This window comes from Triturus cristatus, chromosome 4_1, assembly GCF_964204655.1.
Source record: "Triturus cristatus chromosome 4_1, aTriCri1.1, whole genome shotgun sequence".
Lineage (NCBI taxonomy): Eukaryota > Metazoa > Chordata > Amphibia > Caudata > Salamandridae > Triturus > Triturus cristatus.
Genome location: NC_140585.1, coordinates 1,166,954,058 through 1,166,973,932, shown reverse-complemented (window position 1 = coordinate 1,166,973,932; position 19,875 = coordinate 1,166,954,058). Strand labels below are relative to the sequence as shown.

Below are 19,875 nucleotides of genomic sequence, written 5' to 3'. Positions count from 1 at the left end.
TGGGTTACAAAAAACACTCATACACTCTAAAATATTTTCCTTCCTTAACCAAATGTCAATCATGCATCAACACTCACCCATACATCGTTTTAACTACCAAAAAATTATCTTTATAACTTAGATAATTCACCGTCACCCTGCTCACACACAGTATACTTATCTGCAAGGAGCAGCGAACAAAAGAGGAAGATGGCTGCTAGGTATTGGATTATATAATGTTGGACGTTCTAAGTTCTAGCGTTTTGGGGTTTTGTGATGTATTGCTTTGAAGTGCTGCAAGGAGTAGTACAATAAAAGTATTTATGCATAATGCTAGCCTCCGTTCTTGCCATGAAATTCTTTTATTAAATATATTTTGTCAGCATCCTCCAGTACCCCCACCTACGTCTGCCATGCCGAGTTGGGCCTCTCCCACATATCTGACCTAATAAAAATTGAACCAATCCTTCTCTGGCACAGGATTTGGTCAAGAGATTAGACTAAATTTAATAGGGACCTACTACAGGATAGTCTGAGGATGGGGGGCGTGCTAAGGATACAGTGGTTTAAGTTTATCCAAGAACTTACAAAAGATATGGGTAACCCGGAAGACTTCACTAACCCCAGCACTATCGCCCTGATCTCCAAGAAAAACCTTAGAAAGGAGGTCCTTTCCTTTCTGGAAAGTAAAAGTCTATCTGGAGAAATCAGAAAGCCTAGGGTTTTGAATCATCAGATGGTCCTTACAACCTATGGCCTGCAGTCATATTTAGCGTTCGTGCCAGCTGTTTTTGACAGGTTCTTATTATTCAGATTAGGGATAATACACAGATTTGCTTCTTTCCCCATGACGAATAATTGGGCAAACGAGTTACAACCATGTCCATGCAATAATTGTCGCCCCAAACATCAATGCACTTGGTTTTATTTTGTAAATTTTAAACGGAGGCAAGAAAGCTCTGGTTAGTTCCGATTTTACAGAACTGGGTCTTGAGACAATGTCGCCCCGCTTTTGTTAGGCTCCAGCTTCTAGAAAACGAACACATTGCCTGGAGGATATCTATGTTTTTTTTTTTTTATTCTCCACCATAGAAAGAGTATTGTTATTTAGGACTGTGGAGGAGGCCCTTTTCAAACACTCTGTTTATACATTTTCACCTATTTTAACTTGTGTAAATATCCATCAAATGTATTTTAACATGGAATTTTTATATGTGCAAATTAGTTCTCTTTTTTTTTATTCCACTGATGATAATTTCTGTTTTTAATATGTTTACTATATTGTACGATGTGCTTTTTATGTTTGTTACACTACAATCGAAATAAAGCTTTGTTTGATTTGATTTGTATTGCTTTGCTAACCATAACTTGCAAATTTCAGAGGTTTTTCAGTTTTAATTTCCAACCAAAACTGCACTTAAACTGTGTTTTCAGGTGAATTTCTAAAGGTGTGTTAAATTATTATAACCAACGCTAAGCATAGCTTCACTTTAATCTGTTTTTTTCTGTGTGTATACACACACACACACACACACACACACTGTGGTACAGTAGAGTGGTTCTTTGGGAGTCCTAGAAGGAGCAGTGTGGGAAGAGCTAACCCTACTGAATGTCTCAGCAGATTGGAGCTGCGAGGGTTGATCTGCACCCACCCCACAAAAATATCAAATATAATGTGAAAAAGAAGCGCCTTCTCAGGAAGTGAGAAAACCTCCCCCTGCTTCCTCCTTTGAAAAAAAAACAGGTAGAAGAACACGAGAAATACAAACCACGGAACTCAAAGGGCACTGGTTTCCTTTCGAACAACAAGTCGGTGGCTCCCCATCTCTTGTGGCGCAGCAACTCTCGTCCGTTACTGGCCGCCATGGAAGAGCAGATCCAGCCAGAGGAGGCGGACGGGGCCTGCCAGGCTCAGGACAAACTCGAGAACAATGCCCTCCTGAACGCCTACAAATGGCAGACGACTGCCGAGGGCCACAAGGCGATGCAGAGCCCCACAGGGGCCTCCACTCAAGGCAGCAAGTGGGACAAGCTCCAGAGCTGGAAGCGGTCGAGAAGTCACCCCAGCACCAACGCCAAAGAGGCTGAGGAGAGCGCCTTGACTCATGAGGGCACCAAGCAGCTGGAAGCCACCGCCGTCGCCAAAAGATCCGTCTTCCGCAGGGCCGTCTCAAACCCTGCCAGAGTCAAGGAGACGGACCAGGATACTGGCGGAAGAGGCAAAAGGCTAAGGAATTACTTCCGTTCCGTTTCCCAGCGGCTCCTGAAGAAGAGCGCGGCCAACCTGGGCCCTGAGAATACGGCGGTGGCTGAAGGTACTGTGGGGAACCCCCCGAGCTCGTGAAGGGAGATGGAGCATCCGCTCAATGAGAGGGAGGAGGGGGTAAAGGAGCGCCGGGACTGCTAAAGTAGAGAGGGTTAAGGTTAAAAAGAGCCAGGGACAAACGACGATGGTCAATTTAAGGAGGCATGGACCACTGACTAGAGAGGGCTGTGTGATGTAGAACAGAACTGCCTAAGAAACGTGGACGTGAACATCTGAGATGAGAAAGAGGGGGGCGAAGGCGGCCAGGGTGGTTTGAGAAAATGTAGAGGGGGACATGGGAAGGCAGGGCCTGGCTTGAAGAGGTAGGGGAAAGGAGGGCGGATGTTTTAATGAGAGTAATGGTAAAGGAAAACGCCGACTGCTGGGGTTGTGGAGAACAAGTGCTGCTGATGAGAGTGAGGAAGGTAAACGAGAGCAGGGCTGGACTGCTAGGAAGAGTGAGGAAGGAGTGCAACTAGAGTACGTTATATACGAATAGTAGGCCTTCCTTGGAGACAATAGGTGAATGAGGGTGAAGGGGGTCAGAAATGTATGAGTAGGGGGCACGGTTGGATTGGGATCAAAAATAGAACCCGGCACCTTAAAAAATAAAAAAATAGATAGATTTATAGATTGTGCCTTTCTGCAAAACACTGCGTCAATGTTATTATAAAAAGATAGAGGTGGTTTCTCTTAAAGAGGCATAGTTTTTTAAACTTCACTGAGATTTAAAAACATGCATCTGTTGCCAGGACTCTTTGGGCCCGGATTACTTCACAATAGTGAACCCCACCTTGTATGAGTGAGGCCACTTCTGCTCAGGCCCCCTGCCCCTGCTCAATCTGTATACATTCATTAATGGGCCGGTCCAGCGAGAGCCCAGGAATGACACTTCTGCCCCATTGGTAAAAGAGAGGCAACAGAGGACCATCTGCCCCCGGAAAGGCCGCTCAGACCCCCACTGTGCCACTGGCACTATCTGAACAGCACAGACAGATCCCAACTCGGCCACCACGCTGGCCAAAAAAGCGGCCCACAGCTGCAACTCAGATACTGGCCCATTGCCCATGTTTCCGCCTTACCAATCTGACCCTGTTAGGGGGTAAAAATTGCATGCCGAGGAGAGGGAACGGAAGTAAAGGAGTGTAGGGGCTGCTGAGGAGAGAGGAGGTAGTAAACGACTGCTGGGGAGAGGAGAGAGTAATGGGGGAGAGGTTGTGTTGAGGAAAAAAATAAAGAGAGATTAAACAAGGGCAGGGAATGCTGAGGATAGAGAGGGAGTGAAAAGAAGGACAGAAGGTGCCGAGAGAGAGAGAGAGTGTAAAGGGGGCCACAGACTGCTGAAAGAGATGGGAGGGAAAGGAGGTTAGGGTTACTGAAGGGCAGCGACTGCTGATGAGAGACTAAGAGTAAAGGAGAGCAGTGGCTGCTGAGGAGAGAGCAGGCAATCAAAAACAGCAACAGCTGAGGAGGTAGTGAGGTAATGGAGGGCAGGGAGTGGATTGCTGAGTAGAGATGGTGGTAAGGGAAAGTAGGGGCATTTGAGGAGAGGATTGATAAGGGTGGACAGGAACTGCTGAGAAGACAGAAGTGGTAAACTAGAGAAGGGACTCCTGAGGAATCAAAAGAGAGAGAACGTCTGGAAGGGGCTATAGGCATGGCACTGCGATTATGCGCAGTGTAGGGCAAATTGTGCGGCAGGGTTGAGTAAATTATGCGGCAAGAAAGGGCAAATTATGCAGCATGATGCAGCACATTTTACTTCATTATTTTGTCATTTTTACACTTGTTAAAACTGTCTGGTAATTGGTTGCACTTCGTTAGTAGCAGTTAAACACCCAAATTTAGCAATAAGCAACAGAAAGGTGACCAGTCAACCATTGCAAAGGGCCTTCCGCTGTGCAGTCACTTTTCAAGCGTTTGAGATAAAAATAGATGTTTTTGGTTAAAATCTGCAGATTATGCAGCAGATGATAGATTATGTGGAACATGCAGAAAATCAATAATTATGCAAAAAACGATGCAGCTGCACAATCACTTAATTCCATTGGCCCTGGCTATAGGGAAGAGATTGGTGGAGTATAGGAATGCAGCAGCTGCTGAGGATAGAGCGAGTAAACAGAACAGGAACGTTTGAGGAGAGGGATACATGAAGGCAGTAGAGGGTGCTGGAGGAGGGCATACTCAAGAGGTTGTAAGGGAGAACAAGGACTGCAAAAGGTTATAGAGGCCGGCAGGGACCGGGCAAGTGAGAAGGGGTGGAGAGTAGGGCTTTAAGTGGGCCGGGTCTCACCGGTGCTGAGCACCCACAGTTTTTTAAAGGGGGCCTCGAAACAGGCCTCTATCGTGCTCTGTTTTGTGCCCTGACACAGGTGGTCTGTTTTTTTCCGGACTGCGGTGAAAGCAGGCTCATCGATGTGTGCTGCTCACTTCTCACTAGTGGAGAAGTTACGGCATGACGTCATGCCAGGTGAGACTTGTAGAGGACGGGAAATCCTTTAAAGAGAGTCATTTTCTCTCTGTATTTCCCTTCTCTTTTTGAAACTCAGGAGCAGCAACATTGTCGTGGTGTCACCAGGGCTTTAAGTGGAAGCTTTTTCAATATTATATACAACAAGCCATAGTTGCTGCTCATTTATCTTATGCAACTAACAACCATTGACAAAGCCAATAGTCCTGACTTCTTGTAGGTATGATGTGTCTTGTTGTATCATATATTTTGATGCAATGACAGACACAGCAAAATACAAGTCAGGTGGCACACTAAGCTAAGCACAGATTTTCAGCTTACGTGCTTTTAAGCCACTCCCTTAATTACATTGGCCACGCCCCTTTGAGAGACCTCCCAGTTTTTTCATCTCACTTAAAGCCCTGGTGGAGAGAGAATGTGGTGTTATGGCCATAGTTGTCGAATTTGGAAATGAAGAACTAGGATACAGTCTTGGTGTCGCTCAACAGACTGCATGATTCTGGGCAAATCAGCTATCATTAATGTGCTAAATGATAGAAGAGAATTCACCTCATAATGTGTCTAGAGCGCCGGACCGCACGTAAAGTCTGAGGCGGAAGAAATATCACCAAACACTCTCCGAGATGTCACTTTTTGTTTGGTGTGAGAGTGTGGGGTACCACAAGTAATGTCAGTACATGATCCCTTAAATAAACTGAAATTAGTATTCTGGAACCAATCCCCTCCCAGAGCCAGAAATCAGTTCAGTGAAACTGATCCCTGCCTTGAGCTGATAGCACTAATCTGTGGCCAATTCCTTTTCTGCAGAAATAATCAAAAAATCTGTAAATTACTCCTCCTTGGAGCTGACACTCAGTAATTTGGAATCGATCCCTACTTTAGACCAGGTATTTGGAATATGGAGTTGATTCCTTATCTGAGATGACTTCAGCAATTTGTACAATTTGTGGATTACTCCTTCTCTGATCCAAGAATTATTAATATGCAATTGATTCTTTCACTGAACTGGGACTAGGTAATCTATAACTGATTCTGCCTGTATGTTGGAAACATTGATCGGATGTTTTTTTCTCTGAGTCAACAATCAATAGCATCTAACTGATTTATTCCCTGGGCTATGGATAGCTAATCTGTAACCAGCTAGTTCTTTGAACTGGGAATCAGTGATTACTAACCAATCTCTTATCTAAACCAGGAATCAGTAATCCTAATCCTTTCTTTTTTTTAAATCCTTTTTATCCTCTAATCTGCTCTGCCTAGCATAGCATATCACCCTGCAGACCTTTCTTCCACTTCTTTCAGATGCCCAATCCACAGTGTGCTGTGCAGCTCATTTATGCAGGTGTGGCGTAAATCATCGAGTGATGCCGTGCTCAGCCGTGGTCTATAATTCTGGTGAGAGGATGTGGTAGAGCTAGCTGTCTGTCACATTATTTTCCAGTGGTTAGCGTTTCCGCTGGCCCACCTGTGATTTTGGTCTTAGCCACATGCCGCTTCACTAGAGCACCCTCTGGTCTGGTTGTGATCTCTCTCTCTCTCTGTCTCTCTCTCTCGCTCTCTCTCCCTTTTTGGTTAAAGCAAAAAGGAAGTGACACAGAAGCCAGGGCGTCAAGGCCTGCTCAGCGTCAGAGCAATGGATACATGGGTCTCAAAACACGGCAGGATGTTACACCTAGATCTGGGTTAAAAGAGAAGGCAGGCAAGAGAAAAAAGTATATTTTCAAATTCTAAATGTCAAGCAGGGGTTTGACACTCCGCTGTCTCTCAGAGCAAGGACTCATAGCTGTCAAATGTTTGCTCAAGTTTAACCAGCAGCCCAGGTTGGATTTGTACACGAGGTGGCCTGAAGTAAAACATGTAGGTTGAGCTGTAACCTAAAACATCCCTCTCTGGGAAGATAGGCAAACAAACGTGAGCCTTCAGCTGTGACATTCGCAGGCCTGTGCCCAGCGCGCTGTGCTGACACAGCAGTGGTTGCCGATCTGAATGTGGGCAATCCATCACCGCAAATTGCAGCAAATAAAACAGCATTAAAAAAAATCTTATTTTTTGTCTAAAAAGTAAAAGCCATTGTGTTTTCTCCACCACACCATAACGAGCCTGGACCTAAGCGCGAAATTACTGACAAAATACGAGGAAAGTTTTGATCTTCCTCGGGCTTAATTTGTAAAAACGTTAGTGCCAGGCACTTGCATCTTCCATCACCCATTGCCCCTAAGAGCATTGCCAATGCCAGTCCCAACACAACTACTAACAACACACTCCTACAAGTGGGACCATTCAGACTGTTCCAGGCCCCAAAAGCAATAAGAGTGACCTGGACGTCTGGTATTATAAATGTTTAATATATATTGAATTATTAAACACTGTCGATTTGCTCACCTCAAAATTATACAAGCAGTGCGACCATGTGGCAGACTGCCATAAGTGTCATTGTTGAGAACAAAGGGACACATGTACATAGCCTTTTCCCGATCGCAAACGGGTCGATCATGAGCGTCAATTCACCAAAATGCTAGGGGTAGCGAAAATGATATCACATACCCTGTGTTCTTAATGACATTACAGGAAGTGACATCATATGACCCTTGACACTCAAGCCTAGGTTTACTAACACTTTGCTCTGTATTTGCATCACTTCTGTAATGCAAACCCCGGCGCAAAGTGTTAAGGTGGGATTTACTAACCAACACAAATCCTGCTTTGCACTAGAGAGTATCCCAAAAGTAACATAAAATTGCTCTATGCGCTGATTTGCATTATTTTGCATCAAAGGGGTGCTCCAAGGGTGGTGAATGGATGTTCGCATGCAACCACACATGGATTTTGATGCAAATCCCTATCTACAAACATTGGTAGGCAGGAATTTGCACCAAAATCTTGCGACTTCTCGAGGCATGACCATCAGCATTGTGCTGCAGCAACAAATGATGGACGGAATGCTGAATAAATCACACATTCTCCCCCAGTCAAGAGATCTGGATTAAATCTATCATTCTTTTGCTCACTACGCCACCCCACTTTGGACCCAGTCATATGTAAATCAGTCTTGACCATGTTTCTCATGGAACAGTCTAGCCTGAATTGCCAAGTCGGGTCCTCCCTTGACCGGAAACAAGCATCCTAGGACTGGGTTTGGGGTTTCACCCCTCATCAGCCAGGCTAGCTTGATTCCAGTGGCACAGCGAGCAAAGGACCAACGTCTGGGCATACCCTTGACCACTAAGGGTGAAAAGTGCACTTGCAACAAATGACGGACGAAGGCTGAATAAATTACACATTCTCCCCCAGTCAAGAGATCTGGGTTAAATCCATCCATCATCTTATTGTGTTTGCTTTATCAGCATTGTGCAGCACACATAGAACATTTTAAAAATGCCTTTAAGCATAGTTTGTGTACTGTAAGAAACTCCTACCAGTATAAAACCTATGCTTCAGAGAAAGCACACACCCTTGCTCTACTATGCAAGGGTGTGTGCGTTGGCGCCTAGCTGCAAAAGTGCACCAGTTCACAGAGAGAGAAAAAATGCACCGTATCTTGTGCATTTTTTTCTCACAATTTTATGCAAGACAGTGAAGCAACTTTGGTGCAGTATTGTCTAGCATCAAAGATTAGCAACTCTGGGTCACAATCGCACTCACTCCCTATCAGTAACTCCCACTCACGTTTGCTTACACACACAGCTACATTCTCACACATACACAGGCTTTCTCACATAAACACACTCTCACCCACAAGCATGCACACAATATACATTCTAAACCATTTTTACTGCCGCCAAAGGTCCTGTTCTAGCTAAGTGTGCTCCATTTTTTATTACACTAATAGTGAATATTCCAATATTATTCACTATTAATATAATGCAAAATGCACAGAAAATAAGGAAAGCAGAGCTGTCCCTATGTTCTTAGCACTGATTTTACCACCTCTGAGGCCAGGTGTTGCAAATGCAGTGCCAGGGGTCGCAAGGGGCGAGCCAGGGGTCGCAATTGCGACCCCCTGATGACCCCTAAATGACATCCATGGAGCCGATTCGCAGAATCAGCCTATTTGCGACTGGAAGAATGCTTTTTATGTTTAGATCTCTTTTATTGATTTCAAAAACAAAGATCAGCAAACAAATCCACCAAAAGCTATGCTTGTCATAGTGTAGCCCCTTAGCGGGACTATCTCGTTGAACAATAAGAAACATCAAACAGGTGCGAAAGAAGAACCACTCCCCTCCTCCAACCTTCGGGTGACCTGAACTAACACTATAAGCCTCCGAGGCCTCCACTACGGGACATCCTCAAGGATGAGGTCCGAAATGTGTGTGTGAACATCCGGCTCTGCATGTGTGGGTGGATCCGCTAACCGTAAGAGCCTCAGATACTTAGGGCAGGGAATCTCTGTAAATCCTGCAGGCAGCAGTGTGAGAAAAGGTTTCCACATATCGTGAAAAGAGGCACCTGGCGTGTGAGAGAGTGAATTTTCTCCATCCTGATGATTCTCCAGAGTCTATCGAGCCACCCCAGGTAGGTTGGGATCTTCGGAGTACCCCAGTGGGAAAGAATATTTTGTAAGGCTGCCCCCAACGCTAAAGCCATCTGTCGACCCCTCCGTGCCTTGAGTGGAAAGGTGAGCGGATTAGGGAGTCCAAGAAGAACGTACAGCGGAAGGCGAGGGATCTCAGTATCGAAATGGGAGTCGATGTCATCTAGAATTTGTTTCCAATAGTCCGACAGTGAGGGGCAATCCCATAAGAGGTGGTTGAGAGTGCCCATGGAGCCACAAGCCCTCCAGCAATGGAGGCTGCGAGAAGGGTTCCCTTTGTGGAGCCGAGGAGCGGTCAAATACCAATAGGTGACAATTTTTGTGGCAGTTTCAGTGGATGTTACATTGCGAGCAGTGTGCCGGGCTCTGTAATATACGTCAGACCACTCTTTCTGCATTCCAGCTCCCCCTCTCAACGCAATTGACCAGGGGATTTCCCATTACTGGGGACGTTACTAATGAATTTATACAAGTCTGTGGTCAAATGAGCATCTGTATGCCTTGTAAGTAGCCACTTCTCGAAGGAGGTGAGGTGCCCTTCAGCACCTTCCCGTACCTTTGGGTGCATCACCCGGTGCAGTATCTGTAGAAAACTGAACCGCTCCGTTTCAGGAACGTCCCGGTCCCTTCGAAAGTCAGAAAGACAGGGATCCAGTAGTGTCGAAAAAATGCCCTAGACAGCACTGGCCCTCCTTGGTCCAGTGTGTGAATCCCATCGGTCCAGTCCTGGAGTGAATTCTGAGTTATGCACTATGGGTGTAGTTGGTGATGGGAAGGTTGTGAGCCCCCGGGAGCTAGCCACCCTATCCCATGCTAACAGGATGGGGTGGGTCACCTTAGAGCAGAGGTCTTCAAACTTTTGGATGCCGAGACCCTCCTGTCAAAATTTCCAGGCGTAAGGACCCCCTCCTGACAAAAATTTCTAGAACTTGGTACTCCTCATCACCGACAACCACAAACGCCCCCAGTTCCCATGGCAAATCATTTTTACAGTGGGGAAATATTATTAAAAAATGGGACCGCCCGCTATGTGTGTGACGGTCCCGCAGGTACAATTAGGATGCGCCCGCCACGTTGGCGGGCGCATTCTGCATTTTTTGCATTGCGGTGGGTGGTGCTGTCAGCAGCACCCGCCGCAATGCAAAAAAGGCATCTGTGCATTTCCATGCACAACGTGGCAGGCACCGCGCGGAGCCTGCCATGTCGTCCATGCAAATGCAGGGGGGTACCATAGGTACCCCCATGTACCTCCCCCACTGCCCCGACATCCTGGGGGCCCGCAACGGGCCCCCGACTGAGGAATCCACATGCCTTTCTGTGGCGGCAACACTGCCACTGAAAGGCTGCTTCCCGCTGACATTGTAATATGGATGGCGGTGTCTAGCAGACACTGCCACCATATTCAACCCTTTTCGGCCCGGTCCTCACGGTCTTCCCGTCGGCCGCGGTACCCCCGCCATCATAATATGGCGGAGGGGAAATGGGAGGCCAGCGGGGAATGATGTCGGGCGGATCGCCACCGCCATGCGGGCGGTGGCGATCCACCCGACATCATAATAGACCCCATAGCGTTTTTCTTACATTTAACTTGACTCTCTTGGGAATGCATTTGACCCCCTTCAACCATTGCCAATCCCTTTATTCTCTGTGAGGATTCTTCCATCAGAGTGCAATCTATCTCCACCACTATGTCTAATGTTAAATTTATTGTGAAATATGAGTAATTATTTTTCCTGCACCTTTTTGTTATTTGTTTGCTGAAGTAACACGTTTTTTAATAACTGGTCAGTAAGTAATTACATCTTTAAACATTCTCAATGCTGCCATGTGGCCATCGACTGGTTCCCCCACAATTTATCTTCTGTTTATAAACTTGTGCCGCTCTACAACGTATTTTTCTTTTGCAATAATTGAAATATTTTTGATATACAGCTAACTATAGGCGATAAAGTTCCTCATTTGTTCTCCATCAGTTAAGGAGGTAATTGTTTGAAATTGATTGCTTTCTCTTTTTTTGTAAACATACCTACATTAACTATTACATACACATCAAAACAGTCCCTCCATTCCTTACAAATAAGTGCAAACGGTAAAATGTTGGTGGTGCCACCGTACTTTACAGCATGACACTGTGTGGATCCCCAGTGAGGTATAGTTTTCAGCCCCTCCTGCCTCCAATACCTTTCTCCCAGTTTTCAGTTTGATATTAATGATCATCCTTTTTCTTAAGTTAATTCCAAGGTTCACTATCTCAAGAAAGTGCAGTCTCTGTGTGATGCGCAACACTATGCTTTCCTCACTATGGCAAACATAAGGACACCTTTTCTTAAATCATCACCGGGTAATTCAAATGCCATAAAACTAGGCACCAAATTGCCACAAGCCTGCGTAGATCGCTCTTCAGGTTGCTATTTTCACAAATGATGTGTGTGCAGCAGCTTGCTAGAAATCCCATAACTTCAAAAAATGTCTCCACCACAGTATCATGTTGTACATTTGCACTTTTGGAATCAAAAAAGAAAGTGCGTGTGTGTGTGTGTGTGTGTGTGTGCGTGTGTCTGTGTGTGTGTGTGTGTGTGTGTGTGTGTCTGAGGGGTTAAAAGCCAGCTTGGAAGGTGGGGAAAGAGGCAGCTTTACTTACAAGTTTTGTGAAGCTCCGGTTGCCTTGGAAACCAGGAAACAGCCGGGAGATCGGGTTTCAGAGGCAGCCACAAGGAAGAAGCGCGAAGAGGACACCAGATAGAACAACGCAGCAGCAACGAGGAAGTCCAGGAAAGGTAACAGGAACAAACAAATACTGAAGCACCCCAGAGCCTTTCACACTCCGCAGGTGCATCTTTATGGCCCCAGTTCCCGGCATTTCCTGGTGTGCACCCTGCAGTTTCTCTGATTGGAGGACAGTCGCCGGTCCGCCAATCAGAGAGCTCCTTGTGATTCACTGTTTGGAATCCAAAACGAAGGGTAAACGTTTTGGATTCCAAAGTCAGGCAGTTCCAAGCAGAAGTGCGGCCGGAAGGCGCGACCCCCTTCCCCCGACTCCACGCCCCCCCTGGGGGTCGCGCCCCACAGATTGAAGACCCCTGCCTTAGAGAGATATAAGTTCCAAGACCTGGCAGAGCGGGGCAGGAAGGGAACTCCCCATAGTGGCTGTCTAGCCAGGGACCTATCCATAAACAACCAGTGCTTCTAGGATTCTGGATGAGACCATTCAACCAATGCTCTCAACTGTACCGCTCACCATTAAGCCTGTAGGTTAGGAATACCCAATCCACCCTCGACCAGATCCCTGTAACTCAATTCCCTACGCAGCCAGGGTCGCTGATCTCTCCATATGAAACGCTCTATGTCCCTTTGGAGTGAAAGGATGACTCCCGACGGGGTAGCAAGTGGGAGAGTTTGAAACAAGTATATAATGGTCATTTTTATGGCCGCTATGCGGCCCAGCCACGAGAGTGTATAAGACCTCCACTTCCAAAGACAATCCCGCACATGTCGCAGCATATTCGTGTAGTTTGATGTATTAGTCATCTGAATGTCGGCCAGGAGCTGCAAACCCAGATAAGGGACCGTTCCCGATGCCCAATGGATACTGTAAGACCGCTGCAGCAGTGCCAGGATGTCGGGGCACAGAGATAAATTAAGTCTTTGTGACTTATGCACGTTGATCTTGAAACCAGAGACCGTAGCGAATCGGTTGAGCTCCGCCACCAAGGCAGGGAGGGATTCCGCAGGCTTCTCCAATGTTGCCACCACATCATCAGCATATAAGCTGATCTTATGCCTCACCCCTCCAAATTGTACCCTGATAACGGAGGGGTCGTCCCTGACCCGTTGGGCCATAGGCTCCATATATAAGGCAAACAGCAGGGGTGGCAGAGGGCACCCCTGTCGTGTTCCTTGCCTGATGGGAAAGGGCTTCCAGATGAGCCCGTTCACCCGCACCAGGGCAGTAGGATTAGAGTAGCTGCTAAGTACCCATGTGATAAAACGCTGCGGCAGGCCAAAGTGGGCCATGGTCTCTGCGAGATATGGCCAATGAACTCTATTGAACGCTTTCTCAGCGTCTACGGAGAAAATCATGCATTGAGCGGGAAAGCGTTCAGATCTGTCTATTAGGTGTAGGAGTCACTTCGTATTATCAGAGCATTGACGCCCTGGGACAAAGCTGGACTGGTCCGAATCTATCAATCTGGGCAGGTGGGGGCAAAGACTCTGAGCCAAGATCCCCGTAAAAATTTTAGGGTCAACATTAAGGAGGGAGATTGGGTGGTAGGATGCGCACAGCCGTGTGACCTTGCTGGGTTTGTGGATCATTGTGACGAGCGCTTCCAGCATTGAGGATGGGAGAGGGCTAGCAGCCCCAATTGAGTTATTTACTCTTATTAGCAACGGAGCCAGGATCGTGCAAAAGGATTTAGAAAAGACAGAGGAGAAGCCATCCGGGCCCCGGGATTTATGAGGCTTTAATTTAGATATGGCTGAGATGACTTCCTCTTGTCGAATAGGGGCTTAGAGCTCCTGGACCTGACTCAGTGCTAACTCGGCAGTGGCAGCCCCAGCTAGATATTGGGCTGGCCTGTCCTTTGGGAGACACTGGGCCCTGTATAACGTCGCGTAAAATTGCCTGAATGTTTCTGCTATCCCTTGATCAGTGGACAGTTCCTGGCCAAGGTGATCTATGACCCCGAAGATATGAGAGGCCTGTCTCTGTGCGAGTAGCCTATTGGCCAAAAGCCTTCCACATATGTCCGCCCCCCACATAAAAGGCATGCCGAAGCCGGAGGGTAGCATATTCGGCCCTATCTACATGAAGTCCTGCTAACTGAGCTCTCGCTGCTTTGAGTTGCTTCCAGATCCAAGGAGCCCCCGTTCTCTGGTGGATGCGCTCTAGCTCGGTCACTGCCTTTGAAAGCTGCTCCCTTTTTCCCCTCCTAAGTCTGTTGTCAGCTGCAGAGATCCAGAGGAACTGCCCTCTGACATCCGCCTTTAAGGCATCCCACAGGGTTGCTACCGAGACATCAGGGGTATCATTGATGGCTCACCATGTCATGACCTGCCGGAAGTGCCAAGTGATCACCACAGCCAAAAACTTCAAGAAATCACCCATGTGCAGAAGGACGAGGATAGGGCCCCGTTACCCTGAACTCAAAACAAACAAAACTAAACTGGAACTGGAACTAGTAAAGTCCATTAATGTCCTGGAGTGTCAACCCCATGGTGCGGCGTGAGATGTACAGCAGGAACCTCCCGCCGCCCCCCAGGCCCCAGCCCCAGAAATCCAGAAGGACCCCTCAGCCGGCCCACTCCAAAGGTACCGATGCTGTGCATTCCTCAATCAGCGGTGGCAGAGTCCTCAGCCAGGGATGCGATAACTGCCTTACGTTCTTTGGCCATAGTCTCGGAGTCAGGACGTAGACGCAGTGGGTACTTCCCCACCCGTTGCTATTTTTCAGTGCCACCACAGCGACTCCCGGTTCCTTCCCGCTGCGGGGTTTCCTTTCGCTCCTCTGGCAATTTGAGTAGGAGTGTGGCTTCCTGCAGAGAGCGGATTTGGTGGAGTCTGCCCTCCCATTTAAAAACGATTCGTAAGGGATGGCCCCAGGAGTAGGAGATGTCTTTAGAATGAAGAAAAGCTGTAACTGATTTGAACTCTCACCTTGTCTGCAGAGTGGAGGCAGCTAAGTTCTGGAACAGAAGGTGCCTGGATGAGCGAAAGTTGATAGGGTGCTTTGCACGTGCCTCCCGGAGGATCCGTTCCTTAAGCTGACAATCTTGGACACAGGTTAGTATATCCGGTGGGGGAGCGGTTGCTGGTCGCTTCGATCCGACGCGGTGGGTCTGGTCCAGTTTAATCTGTTGGTCCGGGGGTGCATCCAAGATGTGACGGAACAGGTCCACCACAAAGGCTTCAATGTCCTGCCCTTCAGTGCCCTGAGGGACTACCTGAATATGGATATTGTTCTGGCGGGACCAGTTCTCGAGGTCCTCCGCCTGGGCCTGGAGGATGATTCGCTGGTCCTAAAGGCAGAGGAGCTTGTCTGTGCCTGAGTCTCCAAAGTATCCTCCAGTTCGCCAACCGAGTCTATGTCTTTGCACATCTCCCGGAGTTCGAGGGAGACCTCCTTTTTCATAGCGTGGAATTCCCTGGTCAGCAAGGCGAAGAGAGATTCGAGGAAACCACGAGTTACCGGCCCATCTGCGTCCCCTTGCTCGCGATCTGTTAGGTGTCCCCCGGAGGACTGAGCAGCTTCGGCCCCAGTGGCGCCAGTTTTAACAAGAAGGTCCTTCACTGACTGCTCCTTCTTAGCTTTGGATGTCACCATGAGTGTGTAGGTTCGCTGTCCCTCATGCAGCCAACTGTGAATAATGCAGATAGAGCCCGGACCGGCAGGCCTGCGAAGTCCAGAGGGGGATGGGGCAGCGAGCGCCTTCCGATCTCCAGGGACCAACCCTAGCAATCCCAGGCTCGGATGCTCTAGGCCCAATGAACCTGACAAATGTCCGCAGGCCGAGGCCCCCACCACCCGACAGCACGTTGGCCTTTTGCAGTGCCTTCGGGCAGGTACGAAGGCGTCGTATGTTCACCCTATGAGGATGGTTACAGCCTGCCCCCCGGGCGCCTCCTGCCACTCAGTGGGCCAGATACTTGTGGAGCATGGAGCTACGCGGCAACCATCAAGCGTGATCCTGCCATCACTCAGGGCACAGTCCTCAATACTTCTGTCACTGGCCGCCAGCCGTCGGCTCCCACAGTCACGCACCACATCAACCTGCTCCTGTTCAGTCCTCAGCGGATGCCACAAAATTTCCCCCATGGGTCAGAACGCCAAGGAAGTGGGAGCCGGGACGTTCCTTCAATGCGGCTCAACTTCGTATGTCCATTCACGGGCTATCCAGCACTTGCAGAGGCCCAGTGCTGACACCGTCACTGCCGGGAGAGTTTAATTCCCCACCACGGCCCTGTCCTGGCTCCTCACGGCGTGCCTTGATCGCGGCCCAGGCCGCTTGCCCCAACATTCTCTCCCACTCTTGTACAATGCTCTTTGTGGACTGACGCAAATCGCGCGACAACGCAGCAGGGGGCCAGGAAGGCGAGGCCACCACAGCCGGGCTCACCTTGGTGTGCTGCTCCCATCCGCAGACGATCCAGTGTGGCGCGTTGGCCCAGTATTCACTCCTGCTCCACCAGAACACCGCAGAGCTCCACCGGTGCTGGTTGGATCTGACACGGCAGCTGCTCCCCGCCGGGCCGGCCCCCGGGGGAAGGGATGGTCCCACCGCTGTAACAAGGCTTCCCATCCCACACTCTGGAGCCAGGTGGCCGGTTTCTGTTCCGCTGTCAGAGGAGAGTCTCCGATGCCGCCCCGGCTGCGGCAGGCCCAGCCCGCCCGCTCACATCCGGAGGCTCCCAGCCTGATGGCGTAGATACGGCAGGTGCAGGTCTTCAGCCCTCTCACTACACGGCTGCCCTGTTTCTCGCCGTCAGCTATCGCTAGTACTGTTCAGGAGGGGTTACAACAATATCTCGTGCTATGTGGGGTCCGCTAGTTAAAGCTAAACGACCGGTGCCCGGGCGAAGGACCGGAGCGGCGAGCAGGCACGTCCTACTCGGCCTCCATCTTGGTCACGCCTCGATGACTGCTTTTTGAGATGTACAAACTTAAATTTTAATTCGATAACCCGTTACCAAATTGCAATTTGGGTTTTGAGATTCGTATTTGGAAAGGTTGAGTTTTGGGTGTCCCTTCCAAATACTGAACAGAAATGGTATTTACAAATGTTTTGCGACCGAAATGCAGTCGCAAAACATTAGCACTTTACCACCAATTCAAAGTTGGTGGTAACCAGCCACGGGCCGTATAGGGCGTGTTAGCGGGGCGGTGACGTGGGGCGGGGAAGGGGCAGGGTGGAGGGTTGTAAAATGCGGCATACGGCCGATTTCAGGTAAGTTACGAAAACAATAAATATAATGAATTTTGTTGCGCGCGCTGCATCGCATTTGGCGAAGCAGCGCGCGCAACGAAATTCATTTTTTGTTTTTTTTCGTAACTTACCTGAAATCGGCCGTATGCCGCATTTTACAACCCCCACCCTGCCCCTCCCCCGCCCCACGTCACCGACCCGCTAACAAGCCCTATACGGGCCGTGGCTGTTGGTAACCCATTTGCAAAGGGGAAGAGGTCCCAAGGGGAAGAGATCCCAATGGGCCCTCTTCCCCTTTGAGAATGGTGGAAAGAGTAGTTTAAATGAAAAGAAACTTTAAAAAAAGTTTTTTAAACACATCCAATTTTCCTTTAAGGGAAACGGGCTGCATTTAAAAAAGTAAGATTGGTTTTATTTTAAAGCAATCACAGACATGGTAGTCTGCTGACCCCAGCATGCCACCATACCTGATTTTTGCGATTCCCAATGGGTCGCAAACGGTGATCTACCTCATTGAGAATCATTACGTAGGTCCATTTGCGACCCACTGGGAGTCGCAAAAAAGTTGAAAACCCACTTTAGTACATTACTGTTGGCAATTACCAAATAGCGATTCGCTAAAATTAGCTATTTGGTAATTGCAAATACCTAAGGCACTGATTTTATCAAATATATCAAAAGGAGTTTTTCATGTGATAGACTGGATTTGAAGGCTGAATGCAGCTATTTAACAGATTATGCTCGGAAAGATTAGTGCATGCATAACTGGCAATTAATTTCCGCTCAAAATAAAAATTAAAATAAAATATCAATGACACACCAAGAGGCAGTAATCCCCAGTGGTTACATTCAAATTGATCAAAAGATACACAACTGGAAAGTAGTGTCCATGTGAATCGAACATTAAAACTTATGCATAAACAATGTATCACCTGTTCTATTGTGCTATGTATATTTGCCAATCTTAACAAACAGGCACAGAACAGTGAGTGCTATTTATATATAGCGCTTACTACTGACGAGGCGCTAAAGTATAAAGAATTTGATTTGCATGATGCATACTTGACAAGTTTCCAAGACAAAAATGAGGCTGCTTATTGCAGGGAGCTGCAAACACCCTCAGTGGGTTTAGGACGTGCTGGGGGTTATTTACATGGTGTCGATTTTACAAGGCTGAAGCTGCACTTTACATTGGGGTTGTTGGTCATCCCTCAATGCACTTTTCTAAGTTTTGTTGGAAACAGAGCTCATTAAAGTAAATTGGACCTGTATTCTTGGCCAGGAATCGTTTCAAATAAACAGTATCACTTTACTGGGTGAGATCTGCTCCAATGAATTTTAGCAAGCTGTGAGAAACGGTACATTTAAAAAACACACTGGATTAATGCTACTGGCTAGAACTAACTCAACTTAAAGATTATTTTAAGATGGGGTCGGGGTGTCTCCACACAAAAACATTCTATGGAAAAGGAGGTTCTTTTAAGTGTATTATAACAAGTAACATTGCTCATAGTTAAGGCTTTCAGTTTTCCGTTTTGTACTGATTTTTACAGATGAAAACAGGCAGAAAACAATCTATTTTCTGTCTGTATTTATTTTTAAAAGCGGAAAAGGACAGACAATTATGCTTCATGTAACACTCCTTGTAGTCCTTGCTAAGCAGATAGACACCATGTGGATTTAAAAACAGGGTGCAATTCCCGTATTATTATTATTATTTTGAGTTTTGTATTGTGCTAGCGAGACCCAATGGTTTCAGACCCTTAAATACAGGCATATGTTAACTTATATTTGTGTATAATGTTAATATTTACCTGTAGGTGCAGTGTTTTGTTATATATGGCTGCTTAAGTTGCTAAAACGCAACAGGCGAAATATACCATTTTACAACTACATTTATTCTCAAAACATAAAATAAATATGGATAAATACTGAAAAAATGGTTAAAAAAAATATATGGATAAATACAGACAGAAATGTTGAAACAATAAATAGCATAAAACCAGGAGGCCTAGTTATAATTGGTATGGCTTAAATATTTATTTACAGAGTTTGGAGGTGAAAGCAGGATCTCCCCTAAGAACCTTCTAGTAAATGTTGTGGGCGCCTGTGCTCAGACATTCAAACAATCTTTATTCGACTGACTGTCAGCCATAAAAGAGTGCATCATAAAACCTTTAAGACAAAAAGGGAATCACATACAAGGCAATGTAGTCAATACAGTAACAACTTCAGTTTCAGGATTTCGCAGTCATAATTAATATTTTCCATGAATAACCTCATGAATAACCCCATAAGTTAAGACGGAAAAAAAATAATTTCATATGCAATCCCATATTCCATAAAACAGCAAAGCCTAAAATTGATCCTTGTTTAAACATATGGTAAAATCATTTTCTGACAATATCCCGTAATCGTACAGCCGAAGAGCTATATCTATAAATCATTAAGCAAGTAAATTCATCTCTTTGAAGCTGGAGATGATATAAAGCAGGCCGACACTTCCTAATATTTAAAAACTTTAAGAGGGGTATAATAAAATCAGGCCTTGGAGTGATATAGAGTTTACAAAAGAACATAACATGTAATGTGCACTGGGTAGACTTGGAATCACAGGGGCACAAATCCAGTTTAGCACCACAATATGCTTTACGAGGATAAGAG

The 19,875-nt window shown here is 47.0% G+C and overlaps 1 protein-coding gene across 1 annotated transcript in view; it reads left to right on the top strand.

Moving 5' to 3' along the window:
* The first annotated feature begins 1,757 nt into the window (after positions 1-1,757).
* Positions 1,758-19,875, top strand: part of RASAL3 (RAS protein activator like 3) — a 213,903-nt gene continuing 195,785 nt past the window's right edge. Inside the window, exon 1 of the mRNA XM_085654354.1 lies at positions 1,758-2,294. Within this exon, the coding sequence (XP_085510480.1) occupies positions 1,844-2,294 (451 nt within the window). The 5' untranslated portion in view covers positions 1,758-1,843. The remainder of the gene's footprint in view (positions 2,295-19,875) is intronic.